The sequence below is a fragment of the Chiloscyllium plagiosum genome, unplaced genomic scaffold (assembly GCF_037043375.1).
Source record: "Chiloscyllium plagiosum isolate Xiang-an unplaced genomic scaffold, Cpla_swu_hap1 HiC_scaffold_46, whole genome shotgun sequence".
NCBI lineage: Eukaryota > Metazoa > Chordata > Chondrichthyes > Orectolobiformes > Hemiscylliidae > Chiloscyllium > Chiloscyllium plagiosum.
In genome coordinates, this window is record NW_028270184.1 from 7,259,724 (window position 1) to 7,280,389 (window position 20,666).

Below are 20,666 nucleotides of genomic sequence, written 5' to 3' on the forward strand. Positions count from 1 at the left end.
GAAATCTATCTCTGCGATTATTTAAAGAATCTTTAACTAGATCTTATAAATATTGCAAATAGTTTCAAAGTGACAGCTATTTTCTGCAAGATAACCTTAGCTGCTGTTTTTTTTTAACAGCTGTACACATCCCTAAAGAAACTAGAATTAATTACTTATTGCAAGATGTTTCGAAGTGTTTGAATTACAATTTCATTTTGTTACAAATCTTCCAATTTTTTTTAATCTTCTTCATCGCTTCATTGCATTCTTTGGAATCTTGCCAGTCAGATAATACTTTCTTTTGGCTTGGAATAATTCCTTTCTCAAAGGTCACTTTGTGTGTATATATGCTGAAGTAAGCTTTTTTACTAAGTCTGACCATTTTTGTCAATGAAGCAGGCTTTCTAAATATAGGCCTGATTTGGAGATGCCGGTGTTGGACTGGGGTGCACAAAGTTAAAAATCACACAACACCAGGCTATAGTCCAATAGGTTTAAAGTGTTAGCACTAGCTTTCGGATCACTGGTCCTTCATCAGGTGGTTGTGGAGGACACAATTGTAAGGCACAGAATTTATAGCAAAAGTTTAGATTTAGATTAGATTACAGTGTGGAAACAGGCCCTTCGGCCCAACAAGTCCACACCGACCCGCCGAAGCGAAACCCACCCATACCCCTACATTTACCCCTTACCTAACACTACGGGCAATTTAGCATGGCCAATTCACCTGACCCTGCACATCTTTGGATGGTGGGAGGAAACCGGAGCACCCGGAGGAAACCCACGTTGACACGGGGAGAACGTGCAAACTCCACACAGTCAGTCGCCTGAGGCGGAATTGAACCCAGGTCTCTGGCGCTGTGAGGCAGCAGTGCTAACCACTGGGCCACCGTGCCACAGTGTGATGTAACTGAAAATATACATTGAAAAACAGACAGACAATTAACGTATTTTTCAATGTATAATTTCAGTTGTATCACACTGTAAATTTAAATGGTTTATTCTGTATGCTTAGCCTGTCACTCCTGGTTCTGCATTCCCCTGTTATTGGGAACATCCTTCCTACATCTACCCTGTGCAGTCCTGTTAGGATTTCACAAGTTTCTATGAGATCCCTCCTCATTCTTTTGAACACCAAGGAATTCGGCATGTCCTTAAAAATTCATACCAATTTTTTATAGATGCACCATCTACCTGGATGCATCACGGCTTGGTACAGCAACTGCTCTGCCCAGGGCCGAAAGAAACCACAGAGAGCTGTGGACACAGCCCTGTCCATTACACAAACCAACTTTCCATCCATTGACTCCATGTAAACATCCAGCTGCCTCTGGAAAAGCAGCCAACCTCAGCAAAGACCCTCGGTAAAAGATAGTTTGTCCCAGACCTTAGGTTGCTGGCCTTCCAGCACAAGGAGCTGTCCACAACTGAGTGTTGGAGACTGGCACATAGATGAGGTGTTGAGGGACCTCACTGAAGCTTGATTCAGCAGCTACAAAGATTAGGTGGAGAACACCAGCGGGATGGAACTTTGTTGTGAGGGTTCACTAAGGTGCTGCGAAATACAAGGGTAAATGTAAATCTGATCCCGAGTATACACTGAATGAGTCACTCTGGCGTGGCATGCACTGTATTTAACTAATTGACCCATATTATTTTGAACTGCAGTACTTTAGGGGTTGGGGGAGATCATGTTTCAGCTGAAAAGGGACATTGGCTCGGCCACTTTTGGAATACTGCGTTCAACTCTGGTCTTCCTGGTACAGGAAAGATGTTGTGAAAGAGGGCGGAAAAGGTTTACAAGGATGTTGCCAGGGTTGGAGCGTTTGAGCTATAGGGAGAGGCTGAACAGGCTGGGGCTACTTTCTCTGGAGCATCAGAGGCTGAGGGGCGACCTTATAGAGGCTTATAAAATCATGAGGGGCATGGATAGGGTGAATAGTCAAGGTCTTTTCTTCAGGATAGGGGAGTCCAAAACTAGAGGACACAGGTTTAAGGTGAGAGGAGAAAGATTTAAAAGGGGACCTGTGGGAAAACTTTTTCACACAGAAAGAGTTGAGTGTATGGAATGAGCTGCCAGAAGAAGTGCTACAGGCGCTAGCTACAATTACAACAATTAAAAGGTATCTGGGTGGATATATGAATAGGAAGGGTTTAGAGGGATATCGGCCAAATGCTGGCAAATGGAACTAGATTGATTTAGGATATCTGGTCAGCATGGACATGATGGTCCAAAAAGTTTGTTTCCAAGCTGTACAATTCTATGACTCTGTGCCATATGTACACTATATTGTGATGATACCATGGCTTTAAGAGGTGCATTTTGTGCTTTTTGATATGAAGAGAGATTGAGACAGAGGTGCCGATCAGTCCCCTTCAAAGCTCATAAGGTAAACAGCTTGTATGGCCTTGGGAGGTCTTCCCTAAGGTTGGAACAATAGAAGCAGCCTGAATGGGTGGGGTCAAGCTTCCACAGAACCAGGAATTTTAATTTTAGGTTTTCAGTAGCAGGTGTTGCTGGGTTTAGAAGCCACAATACATCTCTTCCTGCGACTCACTCACTCTCACTCTCTGAGTCATGTCTTGATGATTTTTCCTCTTGCACTGGAGAATTGCATGTGAGACAATCCATTTTTACCGAACCTGCATTTATGGGATGTTACTGTGTGGAACAGTTAATCCGTAGTAGTTATTTTATTAAACATTTTGAAAGAATTGAAGTTAAGCCATTCTTTTATTTTTATGTTGTCTGTATTTTAACTTTAATCTAAAAATAAAGTGTGTTTTGCTAAACATCGAGTAGTTTGACCAATCAAATTGCATCTGGATCACAACATCTTATACTTACCTTTAAAATAAGGTAAAGTTAGGGTCTCAGCTATCTTCTGAATATATTTTGAGGGGGTTTGGTCTGGTTCCTTTGAATATTTCATGAATAAAATATATTTTGGAAAAGATAACCTGGAAATATTTGAATTCTTTTTTATTTTGAAAGAGACCTTCAAATAGATGGTCAAGATGATAAGTCATATTGAAAAGGTTAATTTAAATCCTGCTTCAAATGAAACATGGGCATAACAAAAAGGGCAGGTCAAACTAGGAAAAAGTAACTTAAAGAATAAATTATGTCGAATGTATTTCTAGGAAATCTGTGAGAGACAGCGTCTAGTAATCATTTAACAAGCGGGTTACAGCAGTAAGGAAAACATGGGGCTTTTCTGGATGGATGAATTAAGCAGGTCAAAGAGTCTTTTATCTCCATAATTATCTTGTGATGTTTCTAAATGTGAATTTAAAGTACCTTTGACCACAACATCCTGAAAGGTCTCCATTTTAAGCCAATAATATGCTCTATTGCCCTGTCCAACCAAAGATACAAAGAAAATGAGCAACCTTTCCAGTCTTGAGAGTCATGAACAATCTCTCTCAAACTAATAGTCTCTCCACCTGCAATCCTCAGCCATGGGCTTTGCTGATGGTCTGGAGACTCCAGGAAGTGTGAAAACATTTTGAAATCATCCATATTCTTTTGTTAAGTCATCCCAGTTTTCTTAATGTGTTCCCACACACTGCTACTAAACTTTAAGGCTCTCATCACTGTGCAAGTAAATGCCTCAGGAATGTTTCTGATCACGGATAATAGGATAAAGTCCGATGTATTTAGCACAGAAACAGACCCTTCGGTCCAACCGGTCCATGCCGACCATAATCCCAAACTAAACTAGTCCCACCTGCCTGCTCCTGGCCCATATTCCTCCCTACCTTTCCTATCCAAGCAGTCATACAAATGTCTTTCATGGACGGCACAGTGGCTCAGTGGTTAGCACTGCTGCCTTACTGCGCCAGGGACCTGGGTTTGATTCCAGCCTCAGGCGACTGTCTGTGTGGAGTTTGCACATTTTCCCTGTGTCTGCGTGGGTTTCCTCCGGGTGCTCCGGTTTCCTCCCACAATCCAAAGATATGCAAGTCAGGTGAATTGGCCATGCTAAACTGCCCGTAGTATTAGGTACATTAGTAAGGGGTAAATATAGGGTCAGGGAATGGGTCTGGGTGGGATACTCTTCAGAGGGTCGGTTTGGACTTGTTGGGCCGAAGGGCCTGTTTCCATACTGTAAGGAATCTAACCTTTTAACATTGCAATTTTAACCACATCCAACACTTCCTCTAGAAGTTCATTCCAAACGTGAGCCACTCTCTGTGTAAAAATGTTGCCCCTCACATCTTTTTAAAATTTTTATCCTGTCACCTTAAAAATATGCCCCTTAGTCTTGAAATCCCCCATTCTAGGGAAAAGACACTTCCTAGTCATTTATCTATACACCTCAAAGCTTTAAAAACCTCTCCATTATCACCCCTCAACCTCCTACTCACCAGTGAAAAAAGTCCCAGCCTATCCAGCCTCTCCTTATAACCCAAACCCTCCAATCCCGGTAACATCCTGGTAAATCTCTTCTGAACCCTCTCCAGCTTAATAACATGCTTCCTATAACAGGGTGACCAGAACTGGACATGGTACTCCAGTAAAGGCCTCACTAATGTCCTGTACAACCTCAACATGACGAATCAACTCCTATACTCAAAGCTCTGACTAATGAAGGCAAGCATGCTAAACACCTTTTTAACTACCTTGTCGACGTGACACAAACTTCAAAGAATTATGTCGCTAAACCCCTAGGTGTCTCTGATCTATAACACTACCCACTACCTACTTTTAATTGTACAAGTCCTGCCCTTGTTCGTTTTACCAAAATATAATACCTTACACTTACCTAAATTAAACTCTATCTGCCACATAGGCAAAAGTGAGGACTGCAGATGCTGGAAACCAGAGTCTATATTAGAGTGGTGCTGGAAAAGCACAGCAGGTCAGGCAGCATCCGAGGAGCAGGAAAATTGACGTTCCTGGCAAAAGCCCTTCATCAGGAATGTGACTCTATCTGCCACATTGCAGCCCCCATTAACCCAATTGATCAAAATCTCTTTGTGATCCTAGATAACCTTCTTCGCTATCAGTCTTGGTGTCATCTTCAAACTACTACCATGCTTTCTGTCATTGTCATTGAAATCATGCATATAAGTGACAAACAAAAGTGGACTCAGCACCAATCCCCTGTGGAACACCACTGGTGATAGGCCTCCAGTCTGAAAAACAGCCTGTCACCATCAGTCTCTGTCTCCTGCCATTAAGCCAATTTTGTATCCAATTTGCAAGCTCACTTTGAATCTTATTCCATCATATTCTTAATTCATCATTTCAGATTGTCCCAGATTGTGCCCACAAAAACCCATATGTTAAGTGCAAAAATCTCTTGCTGGAATCTGCTCCAGAGGGTAGCTTCAGTCCATAGCACTGTATATTCTGTTAACAGTTATCAGTTTAAATGACTGCACTGTCCAATAGCTATCAGCTCAATTATTAAATACGTTATGTTTCACCAGGGTAGCAGGCTGGGAATCGAGTCCCATTGTTCCCTGAGTCATCACAAAAGTTAAAGATTTATGTGTGAGATCACTTTAATTCTGTCATGGGATGTGCGTGTCAGGGACAAGGCATTTATTCCCCATCCCTAGTTGCCCCCCTTGAGAAGGTGGTGGTGAGCTGCCATCTTGAACCGCTGCAGACCATGTGCTGTAGCGAAACCACTTAGGGAGGGAGTTTCAGGATTTTGACCCAGTGATACTGAAAGAATGACAACATATTTCCAAATCAGGATGGGGAGGGGCTCAGTGGGGAACTTGCAGGGGGGGGTGGTGTCCCCATGTATCTGCTTCCCTTGTCCTTCTCGATGGAAGTGGTCATGGATTTGAAAGGTGGTGTCTAACGATCTTGGTGAATTTATGAAATAGAATGAGATACCATCTCTGGTCCTACAATTTGGAAATCCCTCCCTAAATATTCTCTCTTCCTTTAAGACTTGCGCTACATTCTCCAACGCTTACCACCCATTGAAGGATTATTTTCATCATGTGCTCAAGGAACAGTTCAGCTGCAGTACTGAGGGGTGACCTTATAGAGGCTTATAAAATCATGAGGGGCATGGATAGGGTGAATAGTCAAGGTCTTTTCTCCAGGGTAGGGGAGTCCAAAACTAGAGGGGCATAGGTTTAAGGTTAGGGGGAAAGATTTAAACAGGGACCTCAGGGGCAACTTTTTCATGCAGAGGGTGGTGTGTGTGTGGAATGAGCTGCCAGAGGAAGTGGTGGAGGCTGGTACAATGACAACATTTAAGAGGCATCTGGATGGGTATATGAATAGGAAGGGTTTGGAGGGATATGGGCCAAATCCTGGCAAATCGGACGAGATCAGTTTAGGATATTTGGTCGGCATGGCCGAGTTGGACCACAGTATCTGTTTCCCTGCTGTACAGCTCTATGACTCTAGGTGCTGAGCCATCTTCTTGACCCACTGCAGTCGGTGCGGTATGTCACAGGCACTGCAGACAGGCAACATTATAGGAAATTTGAACTTTCAGTTAATGAACTAGGATGACAAGAGATGGTGTTTTAAGATTTGTACAATAACAAATGACTAAAATCAGTATTAACTAGAAACTATTTTTGTAGGTTACTTATATTTTAAATTACACAAAGGAACTTTCTTCTTGTGTCACATGGTTTTCTATCCACAAAGTAACGATCGATTCCAGCTTTCTTTCCCAGTTCCCCTTTATCACTGAGTGATAACTTTATGATGGCCGGTTCTAGGGTTTTTGTCTCAGTTTTCAGTTTTTCTCAAGCCATTGACGGCTGTGAAGTTCCTTCCGATGACTCCAACTGCATCTTGGCCAATGCCAGACTGATTTTACCACTCGCTGTACCCAGCAGAATTCAACACCACCAGGAAATCCTGTATAGACCATCAACCCTGGCAAGATGCCATCTTGAAAAGGCCAAGCACTGTCAACAAAGAGCTGCCCTGCCTGGTCATGGACATTTGCCCTGGACATTGCAGAGAGGGAAATTTGCAAATGTGAGGTTCTGCAAGGGCAAGTATACAGTTAATGGCAGGACTCTTAGCAGCATTGATGTACATAAGGATCCTGGGGTCCTAGTCCATATCTCCCTGAATGTGGCCACACAAGTAGATAGATTGGTAAAGAAGGTATATGTCAAGCTTGACTTTGTTGTTCGGGATATTGAGTACAAGTCATGTCACAGCTTCATAAGACTTTGGTTAAGTCGCACTTTAGTCTATTGCATTCAATTCTGGTCGCCAAACTACAAGAAGAATGTGGAGGCTTTGGAGAGGGTGCAGAAAAGATTTCCCGACATGGAAATACATCAGATATTCCTTCACCGTCACTGGATCAAAATCCCTCCTTCACGGCGTTGCGGGCATCTGTACAGCACACGGACTGCAACGGCTCAAGAAGACAGCTCACCCCCACCTTCTCAAGGGGCAACTAGGGATGGGCGATAAATGCTGGGCCCAGCCAGCAATGCCCACATCCCACAAATGAGTAATTTTTTTAAAAATGCAATGAATTAAACAAGATCATTACACAAAGGATCAATCTATAGTAAAAAGGTAACTTGAGAACAGGATTCTGTAAAATGGATTACCAGTATGACTGGGAGAGGTGACAATCTAATGATCGTCTAACAAATAATTACAGAGGGTAGCAGGAAAATAGGATTAATAAGTTAGGTTGGGACTAAACGTCTTGATCTATCTAAATGCTGGTCACAAGCTAACATTTGTCCAATAACTCGGTCAAACATTTGCACTTTGGAGTGTAAAGGTATATCTACTGTGATCCTTTTCAGTATTACTTACTCTAGACACAACCAAAGATACACAGCGGCCTCAGTCACAAACAGTTTCTGTCAAATTTAACAAGGTCTCCACCTGCAATCATCAGCCATGGCTTTTGCTGACATTCTGGAGACTGTAGGAAGTGTGGGAAAATTCCAAATCATCCACATTCTTTTGCTGATCTACCCAATTACCTTGATGTGCTCCCACATGCTACTGCAAAACTTTGTGGCTGCTGTACCCGATCATCACTGCAGGTTCCCCTCAGAAATCAATGACTTGTGGCACATTAATGTCACAGACAAGCTACGGACAGAGGAGCTTCTTCATGTTTTCATCCCTCTGGACCGGAATCAGCAGCCGGATCAGTGCCGCGTGTACTCCTCACCTCAGTGGCACCCTCTGGATCTCAACAAGACGCATGGCAACAGGACCGAATACGAGACCCGGCTCTGCACTGATGGGTGGATGTTTGACAACTCTACATTTAAATCAACTGTAGTTAGTGAGGAACATTCTATTCGCTGATGGTTTCGGGTAGGCACGGTGGCTCAGTATTTAGCACTGCTGCCTCAGCACCGGGGGCCCACGTTTGATTCCATCCTTGGGTGCCTGTCTGTGTGGGGTTTGCACGTTCTCCCTGTGCCTGTGTGGGGTTTCCTCCGGGTGCTCCGGTTTCCTCCCACAGTGGACTGGCAATGGGAAATTGCCCACAGTGTCCAAGGATGTGCAGGTTAGGGTGGGGATTGGCCATGGGAAATTGCCCACAGTGTCCAAGGATGTGCAGGTTAGGGTGGATTGGCCATGGGAAATTGCCCACAGTGTCCAAGGATGTGCAGGTTAGGGTGGATTGGCAATGGGAAATTGCCCACAGTGTCCAAGGATGTGCAGGTTAGGGTGGGGATTGGCCATGGGAAATTGCCCACAGTGTCCAAGGATGTCCAGGTTAGGGTGGGGATTGGCCATGGGAAATTGCCCACAGTGTCCAAGGATGTCCAGGTTAGGGTGGGGGGATTGGCCATGGGAAATTGCCCACAGTGTCCAAGGATGTGAAGGCTAGGTGGGTTAGCCAGGGGAAATACAGGGTTACAGGGATAGAGTAGGAGGTTGGGTTTAGGTGGGATGTTCTTGGGAGGGTCGGTTTGGACTGAATTGCCAGCTTCCACACTGATGATGTCACTGTGTGTGATATGTAACTAAAGGAAGGTTGATAAATGGACATATCTACTGATGATGCTGTCACTGCAAGAGTTAGTTTGTAAGGCAGAGACGCCGAGCTGGCTACTGATGATCTTTTGAGTAAACAGCTTGGGAGGCCTTTCTTTTTACCAGCCTGTACGGGTGTGGCCGTCCCTCACAGATCCGGATTTCTGAGTAGCATCAGAAGATATTAGGATCTCAACAGATTTGGAAGCTCCAGTCAATGTCTCCTGGCTGCCGCTCTCTCTGAATTTTCTCTTGATGCTTTTTCCTCCTGGATTGAAGAACCGCATGTGAGAATCTGTGCCTGAGATTTCCTTTTTTGTTCTGGGATGTTAGAAATGTTCAGGGATGTTACTATATAGAAAGTAAGAAAAGGTTAGGGTCTAGGCTACCTTCTTAAAATAATTTGAGGGGGTCTGGTCTGGTTCAGAACAATGAGCATTGGGATAACCTCAAATCCATGAGGAATTTTCCATTTAAATATTCAGCTGTCACTTAATTTATTGTCATCATATCTTTCTGGCCTTATCTTGTGGATTCTCTGGTTTTCTTTAAATCCCCCTCAATTCACATCACATTGTCATCCATCCGTCAGATAATTCTTCCTTTATGTTCTTACATTCAATATCCATCAGTTATTGCCGGCATAAGTTTGTACCTGGTGATTTCCAATGTCTAAACTTAGCTAGTTTACTCTCTCTAACCATTTTAAGTCAGCCTTTTTCGATTCTTGAAGTTCTTTTGATCAAATCCACTGATTTGTATTTCGGTCCCTCAAATCAATTCCGAACACCACACCCTCCACCCACGCATGCACATTTCACAAGCTATTTAACCAAATTTCTTCAGACTCCAGAGACCATAAGAACAGGCCGTTCAGCCCCTCAAGCCTGATTCAATGGTTCATCCGACATTCCTCACTTTAATGCCCTTTCCCTGTCATCCTCGGTTTCCCTCCTGATCAGCCTTAAATACACACAAGGACTTTGCCCCCCTACAGCCCTCTGGGTTCCAAAGACTCAATTCTCAAATAGAAAAAAATTCCTTCTCATCTCAGTGTTAAATTGACACCCCATTATTCTGAGACTGTGCCCTCTCTGGTCCCGAGGGGGAAACATCCTCTCAGCATTTTCCTGTCAAGCCCCTGTATGTTTCAATAGCATCACCTCTGATTCTTCTAAACTCCAGTGAGTAGAGTCCCAAACTGTTTAACCTTTATACATAAGGCAATCCCTCCAGACTGGGAACCATCTTAGTGAAACTTCTCTGAACTGCCTCCCATGAAATGAGATCTTTCCTTAAATAAGGGAACCTAAACAGCTCCCAGTACTCCAGATGGTGGTCTCATCAACACCATGTACTGTTGCTGTAAGACTTCCTGACTCTTATACTCCAACATTCCACTAGCCCTTCTTGATTACCTGCTGCCCCTGTGTGCTAGTTTACTGTGTTTTGTGCACAATTAACCCCAAGTCCTTCTGTGTGACAGCTTTCCGCAGTTTTTCTCCATTTAAATAATACTGCCCTCTTGTTCTCCCTTCCAAAATGAACAACTTTGTCTTTACGGCTGCATTGCCCTTAGAAAGGATTTAGGTGTACACTATACCACCATCAGGACTACAGCATTCATATTACCATCAGCGCCCCCCCTGTCAGTACCACTGATGACGTGTCAGCCATACAGCTTAAGATGGCACCACCACCAATGGCAAGGTGGCACTCTGCTGGATCTGAGCGGTCTCCTGCAGGGACAGGCAGTTGCCTTCAACAAGGCATGCTGGGACCATAATGGTAGCACTGCATAGGTGCAATAGGTCACCCATTGACAATCCTGGGAGAGACACAAAGCGAATTTAGTGAAGAGTCAAGTTTGTATTGTCATAGTCAGAGATTCTCAGAGCACGGAAACAGGCCCACTGGCCCAACTCATCCATGCAGACCAGGATTTAGTAGCCATCATGGAGACATGCTTACAGGATGGTCACGACTGGAAGTTAAATATTCACGGGTACTAGACTATTTGGAAGGACAGACAAGAAGTTAAGGGAGGTGGTGTAGCTCTGATATTCAAAGACAACATCAGGTCAGTGCTGAGAGATGGCATAGGTTCTATGGAGAATGAGGTTGAATCCACTTGGGTAGAAATTAGAAATTCTAAGGGGAACAAGTCACTGATAGGTATAGTCTATAGGTCACGAAATAATAATATCACATTGGGATGGAAACAACCAATACCTGTAAAAATGGTAGGGCAATTATCATGGGAGATTTTAATCTACATGTAGATTGGATGAACCAGCTCGGTCAGGGTAGCCTTGAGGAGGAGTTTGTTGAGTGTATCTGTGATAGCTTTCTTGATCAGTATACAATGGAACCGACAAAGGAGCAAGCTATCCTAGACCTGGTCCTGTCTATTCCATGAGACAGGAATAATTAATGACCTCATAGTTAGGGATCCTCTTGGAAGGAGTGATCACAGTACGGCTGAATTTAGAATACAGCTGGAGAATGTGAAGTAAAACCCAATACCAGGGTCCTGTGCTTCCTGTGCATCAGCCAATCCTCTATCCACGCTAATACTTTACCTGTAACACCATGATTCTTTATCTTATGCAGCAGCCTCTTGTCTGGCACCTTGTCGAAGGCTTTTTTGAAATCTAGTTACACCACATCTACTGAGTCCCCATTGTCCACCATGCTCATAATGTCTTCATAAAATTACAAAAGATTAGTTAAGCGTGACCTGCCCTTCATGAACCCATGCTGCATCTGTCTACAATAGGATGAGGGAGGAGTTGGCTAAAGTAGACTGGAAACAAAGACTTTATGGTGGGACAGTTGACGAGCAGTGGAGGATTTTCAAAGCAATGTTTCAAAGTGCTCATCAAAAGTTTATTCCAGTGAAAAGGAAGGCGAGGGGAAAGATATAAAAGAGACCTAAGGGGCAACTTTTTCACGCAGAGGGTGGTGCGTGTATGGAATGAGCTGCCAGAGGAAGTGGTGGAGGCTGATACAATTGCAACATTTAAGAGGCATTTGGATGGGCATATGAATAGGAAGGGTTTGGAGGCAGATGGGCAGGGTGCTGGCAGGTGGGACTAGATTGGGTTGGGATATCTGGTCAGCATGGACAGTTTGGACTGAAGGGTCTGTTTCCATCTCTATGACTCTCTATGACTGTAAGAAAAGGGGTAATCTGCCAGGGGTGTCTAGGGAAATAAGGGAGGCTATCAAATTGAAAGAGAAGACACATAGTGTGGCCAAGATCAGCGGGAAACTAGAAGACTGGGAAAGCTTTAAAGGTCAACAGAAAGCCGCAAAAAGAGCTATAAAGAAAAGAAAGCTAGAACATGAGAAAAAACTGGCACAGAATATAAAGACAGATAGCAAAACTTTCTATACATATATAAAATGACAAAGAGTGGCTAAAGTCCCTTAGAGAATGAGAAGGGGCATTTAGTTATGGGATATGAGCCAATGGCTGAGGCATTGAACAGGTATTTTGTATCGGTCTTCACAGTGGAGGCACTAATAACCTGCCAGTAATTGACAAAGAGACAAAGGTAGGTGAGGACCTGGAAACAATCATTATCACAGAAGAGGGAGTGTTGGGCAAAAGCTCATGGAGCTAAGGATAGACAAGTCTCCTGGCCCTGATGGAATGCATCCCAGCACACTAAAAGAGATGGCTAGAGAAATAGCAATTGCACTTGCGGCAATTTTCCAAAATTCGCTGGACTTTGGGACAGTTCCAGCAGATTGGAAAACAGCAAATGTGATGCCACTGTTTAAAAAGGGCAGTAGACAAAACATGGGGAATTATAGACTGGGTTAGCTTAACTTCTGTAGTGGGGAAGATGCTTGAGTCTATTATCAAGGAAGAAATAGCAAGGCATCGAGATAGAAATTGTCACGTTGGACAGATGCAGCATGGGCTCATGAAGGGCAGGTCACGCTTAACTAATCTTTTATAATTTTATGAAGACATTACAAGCATGGTAGACATGGGGACTCAGTAGATGTGGTGTACCTGGATTTCCAAAAGGCTTTTGACAAGGTGCTGGACAAGAGGCTGCTGCATAAGATAAAGATGCATGGTGTTACAGGTAAAGTATTAGCATGGACAGATGACTGATTGACGCACAGGAAGCAATCAGTAACTAGTGGTGTGCCTCAGGGATCAGTGTTGGGACCGGAAATATTCACAATTTACACAGATTGTTTGGAGTTGGGTACCACGTGTAGTATGTCGAAGTTTGCAGATGGCACTAAGATGAGTGGCAGGACAAAGTGTGCAGAGGACTGCGAAATTTTGCAGAGGAACATAGATACTTTAAGTGAGTGGGCAAAGGTTTAGCAGATAGAATACATTATTAACAAATGTGAAGTCATCCATTTTGGTAGGAATAGCACTAAAAAGGACTATTACTTGAATAATAAAAAGTTGCAGCATGCTGCAGTGCAGAGGGGCCTGGGTGTCCTTGTGCATGAATCACAGAAGGTTGGTCTGGAGGTACAACAGGTAATTAGGGACGCAAATGGAATTTTGTCCTATATTGCTAAAGGGCTTGAGTTTAAAGGCAGGGAGGTTATGTTGTAGCTGTACAGGGTGCTAATGAGGCCACACCTGGAGGACTGTGGACAGTTTTGTTCTCCTTACTTGAGAAAGGATGTACTGGCACTAGTGGGGGTGCAGAGGAGGTTCCCCAGGTCGATTCCGGAGTTGAGGTGGTTGGCTTATGAGGAGAGACTGCGTAGACTGGGACTATGTTCATTGGAATTTGCAAGAATCGGGGGGGGGGGGCTCTGATAGGAACATATAAAATTATGAAGGGAATAGATAAGATAGAAGTAGAGAGGCAGGTGAAGCTAGGACAAGAGGGCATAGCCTCAAGATTAGGAGGAGCAGATCTAGGGCTGAATTGGGAAGGAACGTCTTCACCCAGAGGGTTGTGAATCTGTGGAATTCCTTGCCCAGTGAAGTAGTTGATGCTACTTCAGCAAATATTTTTAAAACTAAGATAGATTTTTTTTAACACTAAAGGAATTAAGGGTTAGGGTGAGAGGGTGGGTAAGTGGAGCTGAGGCCATGAAAGGATAAGCCCTGATCGCGCTGAACGGTGGAGCAGGCTCAAGGGGCCAGACGGCCTACTCCTGCTCCTAGCTCTCACGCTCTTATGTTCCAGTATACAGTGAAAATTATTGTTTTGGGTGCTATCCTACCTTACATAATTACATCAGGGCAATGGAACAGAATGCAGTAAATAGTGTTACAGCTCCAGTGAAGGTGCAGAGAAAGAACAATTCTCATATAGGAGAGGTCCATTCAGAAGTCTGATAACAGCGGAGAAGAAGCTGTTTATGAACCTGTTGGTACGTGCTTTCAAACATTTGTACCTTCTGCCCGACAGAAGAGAGTGGCAGAGATTATAACCGGGGGGGCGAGGGGTCTTTGATGACGTCAGCTGCCTTCCCGAGGCATTGGGAAGTGTAGATGGGGTCAGTGGAAGGAAAGGTGGTCTTCGTGATGGACTGGGCTATCTTCACAACTCTCTGTAGTTTCTTGCGGTCTCGGGCAGAGCAGTTGCCAAATCATGCATCTGGATCGATGAGATGTCCTTTGTGTGGCTTATCTGCACATTGATGGAGTAATACTATCTCTCTGTTTATGATAGAAGACAGAGGATAATGGTAGAGGGTTGCTTTTCAGACTGCAGGCCTACGATCAGAGATGTTCCTCAGGGAACAGTACTGAGTCCACTTTTGATTGTCATTTATATAAATGATTTGGATGAGAATATAGGAGGTATGGTTAGTAAGATTTCAGATGATACTAAGATTGGTGGTGTAGTAGATAATGAAGAAGGTTATCTAATGTTACAAAGAGATCTTGATCAACCTTGGAGTGCAGGTTCATAGCTCCTTGAAAGTGGAGTCGCAGGTAGATAGGATAGTGAAGAAAGCGTTTGATATGCTTTCCTTTATCGGTCAGAGTACTGAGTACAGGTGTTGGGAGGTCATATTGCGGCTGTACAGGACATTGGTTAGGCCACTGTTGGAATATTGCGTGCAATTCTGATCTCCTTCCTATCGGAAAGATGTTGTGAAACTTGAAAGGGTTCAGAAAAGATTTACAAGGATGTTGCCAGGTTTGGAGGGTTTGAGCTACAGGGAGAGACTGAATAGGCTGGGGCTGTTTTCCCTGGTGCGTCGGAGGCTGAGGGGTGACCTTATAGAGCTTTACAAAATTATGAGGGGCATTGATAGGGTAAATAGGCAAAGTCTTTTCCCTGGGGTCGGGAAGTCCAGAACTAGAGGGCATAGGTATAGGGTGAGAGGGGAAAAATATAAAAGAGACCTAAAGGGCAACTTTTTCACACAGAAAGTGGTACATGTATGGAATGAGCTGCCAGAGGAAGTGGTGGAGGCTATTATAATTGCATAATTTAAAAGGCATTTGGATGGATATATGAATAGGAAGGGTTTGGAGGGATATGGGCCGGGTGCTGGCAGGTGGGACTAGATTGGATTGGGATATCTGGTCGGCATGGACAGGTTCGACCGAAGGGTTTGTTTCCATGCTGTACATCTCTATGACTCTATAATTGGGTCAATGGACTGAGGAGTGACAGACGGAGTTTAATTTGGATAAATGTGAGGTATTGCATTTTGGTAAAACAAACAAGGAAAGGACTTATACACTTAATGGTAGAGCCCTGTGTAGTTTTGTTGAACACAGAGACCAGGGGGTTCAGGTACATAATTCTTTGAAATTTGTTTCACAGGTAGACAGGGTGGTTAAGAAGGCATGTGGCACACTTGTCTTTAACGCTCAAACCTTTGAGTATAGAAGTTGGGACGTCATGTTGGGGTTGTACAGGACATTGGTGAGGCCTCGTCTGGATCACTGTGTCCAGTTCTGGTCGCCCTGTTACGGGAAGGATATTATTAAACTGGAGAGGGTTCAGAAGAGATTGACCAGGATGTTGCTGGGAATGGAGGGTTTGGGTTATAAAAATAGACTGGGACATTTTTCACTGAAGGAGGTTGGGAGGTGACCTTACTGAGGTTTATAAAATCATGAGAGGAATAGATAAGGTGAATGACAAGGCTCTTTTCCCTAGGATAAGGGAGTTCAAAACTAGAGGGCACAGTTTTAAGGTGAGAGGAGAAAGATTTTAAAAAGACATTAAGAGGCAACTTTTTTTTACACAGGGAGTGATAATGTGTGGAATGAACTGCCAGAGAAAGTGATGGATGTAGGTACAGTTACAGCGTTTAAAATACATTTGCACAAGTACATGACTATGTAAAGGCTTAGATTAGATTCGATTACTTCCAGTGTGGAAACTGGCCCTTCAGCCGAACAAGTCCACACCAACCACCCAGACCCATTCCCCTACACCTGACACTACGGGCAGTTTACCAATTCACCTAACCTGCACATCTTTGGACTGTGGGAGGAAACCGGAGCATCCGGAGGAAACGCACGCAGACACGGGGAGAATGTGCAAACTCCATATAGACAGCTGCCCGAGGCGGGAATTGAACCCAGGTCGCTGCTGCTGTGAGGCAGCAGTGCTAACCACTGTGCCACCGTGCTGTTTAGAGGGGTATGGGCCAAGCACGGGCAATTAACACTCCACTCATACCATTTGTACTTATCCTTCGATACTCTCAATAACCGGGAAATATCTTGTCATTATCGCTCCATCTATAAATTCTGTGCTTATGACCTTTCCTCCATTTCACTTGGTGAAGGAGCAGCACTCCAAAGCTTCCGAACTTGAATAAACCTGTTGGACTATTACCTGGTGTCGTGTAACTTCTGAAAATGTCCTGCAGGGAAGGAAACTGCCACCCTTACCTGGTCTGGCCTTACACGTGACTGCGGACCCATGTGGTTGACTCTGGGCAATTAGGGATGCTGCCTAGCCAGTGATCCCCTCAACCCATGAATGAATAAAGGATAAAAAAAAATGGTCTGCAGAATAGCCTCACAGGTTTGTTTCTTGACACCCCTTCAATTTCAAGGTCCAGCACATTTGCAAAATATTCCAGTTACTGTGAATACTGTCAAATCCTTCAATAACTGTCAGTTTGATTCTTGTTTTAACAGTGGGACCTAGTGTGCAACCAGAAGTCCTTGAAACAGATGGCACAGTCTATCTACATGGCTGGTTTGATGATCGGAGCCCTGGTACTGGGGAGGCTTCCTGACATGTAAGAGAAGTTCATTGAATGATACAAAGAGTTTATCTTTCAAGACTGAATCCAAGGCCACTTCTGCGGTACTGTGTCCAGTTCAGGCCACCCAGTTATAGGAAGGATATTATTGAGCTGGAGAGGGTTCAGAAGAGATTTACCAGGACGTTGCCAGGTATGGAAGGTGTGACTTCTAAAGGAAGGCTGGATAGGCTGGATTTGGAGATGCCGGTGCTGGACTGGGGTGTACAAAGTTAAAAATCACACAACACCAGGTTATAGTCCAACAGGTTTAATTGGAAGCACACTAGCTTTCGGAGCGCCGCTCCGACAATCACCTGATGAAGGAGCGACGCTCCGGAAGCTAGTGTGCTTCCAATTAAACCTGTTGGACGATAACCTGGTGTTGTGTGATTTTTAACTAGATAGGCTGGGACTTTTTTCACTGGAGCCTAGGGGTTTGAGAGGTGACTAGATAGAAATTTATAAAATCATGAGAAGTATACATTGAGTTAATGGAACTGTCTTTACCTCAAGATGGGGAATATCAAAGCTAGGAGGAGTGGAGAAAGATTTTAGAAAACCATAAGAGACAGATGCTTTATACAGGGGGTGTTTTGCATGTGGAAGTGGTGGATGTGGGTACAGTTACAATGTTTAAAAGAAATATTGATGGATACATGAATGGGAAAGGTTTGGAGTTTATGGGCCAGGCAGGTAGGACTGGTTTAGTTTGGAATTATGTTCAGCATGGACTGGTCGGACTGAAGGGTCTGTTTCTATGCTCAAAGACTTGGAATCATATGAGAAGACAACTTCGATGTTAAGTAAAGATTATGCTTGCTAAATGTTTACTGAAGAAAAGAATGTTCAGATTGGTTAGGATGTGTTATAACAATCGATCCTATCCACAAATAAAACGCACGATAGAGGTCTGGGTGGTAATTGGGGGTATTATGAATTTGGAGCTTCCCTTGGGCTCAGTGCCACAGGTCTAGGTTGTAACTGGAGTTTCAACTGCAGTCCTGAACCACATGTAGCAGTGTTTCTTTCAAATTAATTAAATGATTTGGATGAAGGAACTTAAGTTTGTTGATGGCACAAACATAGATCGAAGGGTCGCCAGGTTCGTGGAAAGGAGTTGGTTGTACAAGGCTATTTTTGCCCAGGTCTTTAAGTGCCTTAATGTTGAACTTTTTGCAGCACTTCTTCTGTTGTCTCCATTGCAGTGGAGATACACTTATGTTGATCCTGGCTCGGATCAGGTGACTGTCCATCCAGCAAGCGTCAGCTCCTATCCCATGGCACGAGTGATTTTAACGTCTGTCTGAACCCTCGCTCTGACGATGATATAGTCGAGGTTGCCAGTTGCTTGGATCGCGGGTGCTGCCGCAGTGCCCCAGTGGTTAGCACTGCTGCCTCCCGACACCAGGAACCCAGGTTCGATTCCACCCTCGGGCGACTGACTGTATGGAGTTTGCACTTTCTCCCCGTGTCTGCGTGGGGTTTCTCTGGGTACTCTGGTTTCCTCCCACAGTCCAAAAATGTGCAGGTTAGGGTGGAATGATCATGGGAAATTGCCCCATAATCTCCAAGGATGTGCAGGTTAGGGTGGATTGGCCGTGCTATATTGTCGCATAGTGCCCAGGGACGTGCAGGTTAGGGTGGGTTGACCGTGCTAAATTGCCCCATAGTGTCCAGGGATGTTCAGGTTAGGGGGATTGGCCATGCTAAATTGACCCATAGTGCCCAGGGATGTGCAGGTTTGGGTGGGTTGGCCATGCTAAATTGCCCCATAGTGTCCAGGGATGTGCAGGTTAGGGGGATTGGCCGTGCTAAATTGCCCCATAGTGCCCAGGGATGTGCAGGTTAGGGTGGATTGGCCGTGCTAAATTGTCCCATAGTGCCCAGGGATGTGCAGGTTAGGGTGGATTGGCCGTGCCAAATTGTCCCATAGTGTCCAGGGATGTGCAGATTAGGATGGATTGGCCGTGCTAAATTGTCCCATAGTGTTAGGTGCATTAGTCAGAGGGAAATGAGTCTGGGTGGGTTACTCTTTGGAGGGTCGGTGTGAACTTGTTGGGCTGTTTCCACACTGTAGGGAATCTAATCTCATTCCCTATTCATGTACTTATCTAAATGTGTTTTAAACATTATAATTATATACATATCCACCAATTCCTTAAGTTCATTCCATACTCGAACCACCCTCTGTATAAACAACTTGTCCCTCATCTCCTTTTTAAATCTCTCCTCTCACCTTAAAAATGTGCCCCCCACGTATTGAAATTCCGCACCCTAGGGAAAAGACACCTTTTGAGTAAATTGTGTTTTGTTAACGTCGAGCAGTTTGACCAATCGAATTGCATCTGGAACACAGCATCTGGCATTTACTTTTGAAATAAGAAAAAGTTAAGGTCTTGTTTTGAGGGGTTCCGGTCTGGTCTATAACAAGAGCCTTAATCTTTTGCCTCGATGGGCACACTAACAATGTCCAAGAGAAGGAAACTAGGTAACGAGAGAGAAGTGACATATTTCTGAATCACTGTCTGTTCTGTCATGCTTTTACTTTCAGAGCAAGACAACACGTTGGAAAAGACAAAGAGTTGATGAGGGATGAGATTCCACTGCAGGAGACAAATGCATCACTGACAAATCAGACTGTTTAAACCAACAAATCTAACTATCATCCAATTCCGAGCAGCAACACAATGGGAGACCCTCTTTACTATATATCCAGCTGGACACAGAACACCATGTTGTGTACAACCACCTGATGAAGGAGCAGTACTCTGAAAGCTAGTGCTTCCAAATAAACCTGTTGGACTATAACCTGGTGTTGTGTGATTTTTAACTTCGTACACCCCAGTCCAACACCGACATTTCCAAATCATCCTTTAACTGGGTTTGTCTTTGTATCAGTAGGGATTACAATCAAAAGAGATTGGGTTGAAATCATAGACATTAATTAGGTCACTATGTGTATAATTTTACACTGTTAAAGCTAATGTGTTATTAATAAATTACTAATTCTTTCGTTAAAACTATAAACTTTGTGTCTGGTATAAATCTGGATTTTGGTTATTCAAAAAATCTGGTTTCGAACCACCGGGGACAATTTTGAGGGTCATTGAATGTTTTAATTTTACTGTGTTGCAAAGACAGGGATAGGGAGGCTTTGATTTGCCTGTCTTCATGTCATAACACTAGTCATTTAGTTTAAGTCAAATGATTTCTTGGGAAATACTGTTTTGACCCAGTGATAAGAAAGAAACAAGTCACCCTCATGGAACTGAAAACTAAAAGTCCACTTAATTTTACTTCAGACTTCAAGTTCCCAAATAATATCGTAAACCTTCATCACAATGTGGTAAGTGAAATTTCTTGCCATGAGTTTCAGAATGCAGTTGCGACAAATAACAATTAACAGAACGTACATCATAATTTTCACTGATTGCATGTTAAATAGAATTGTACCATTGTTTATTTCTTTTGTCTATTACAAAGGACAAGTAAAATA

General features: G+C 43.8%; 1 protein-coding gene across 1 annotated transcript in view; it reads left to right on the plus strand.

Annotated features, from left to right (window-relative positions):
• Positions 1-20,097, plus strand: part of LOC122543859 (solute carrier family 22 member 6-A-like) — a 76,865-nt gene extending 56,768 nt beyond the window's left edge. The window contains exon 10 of the mRNA XM_087983706.1: positions 19,722-20,097. Within this exon, the coding sequence (XP_087839832.1) occupies positions 19,722-19,815 (94 nt within the window). The 3' untranslated portion in view covers positions 19,816-20,097. The remainder of the gene's footprint in view (positions 1-19,721) is intronic.
• Positions 20,098-20,666: the final 569 nt, after the last annotated feature.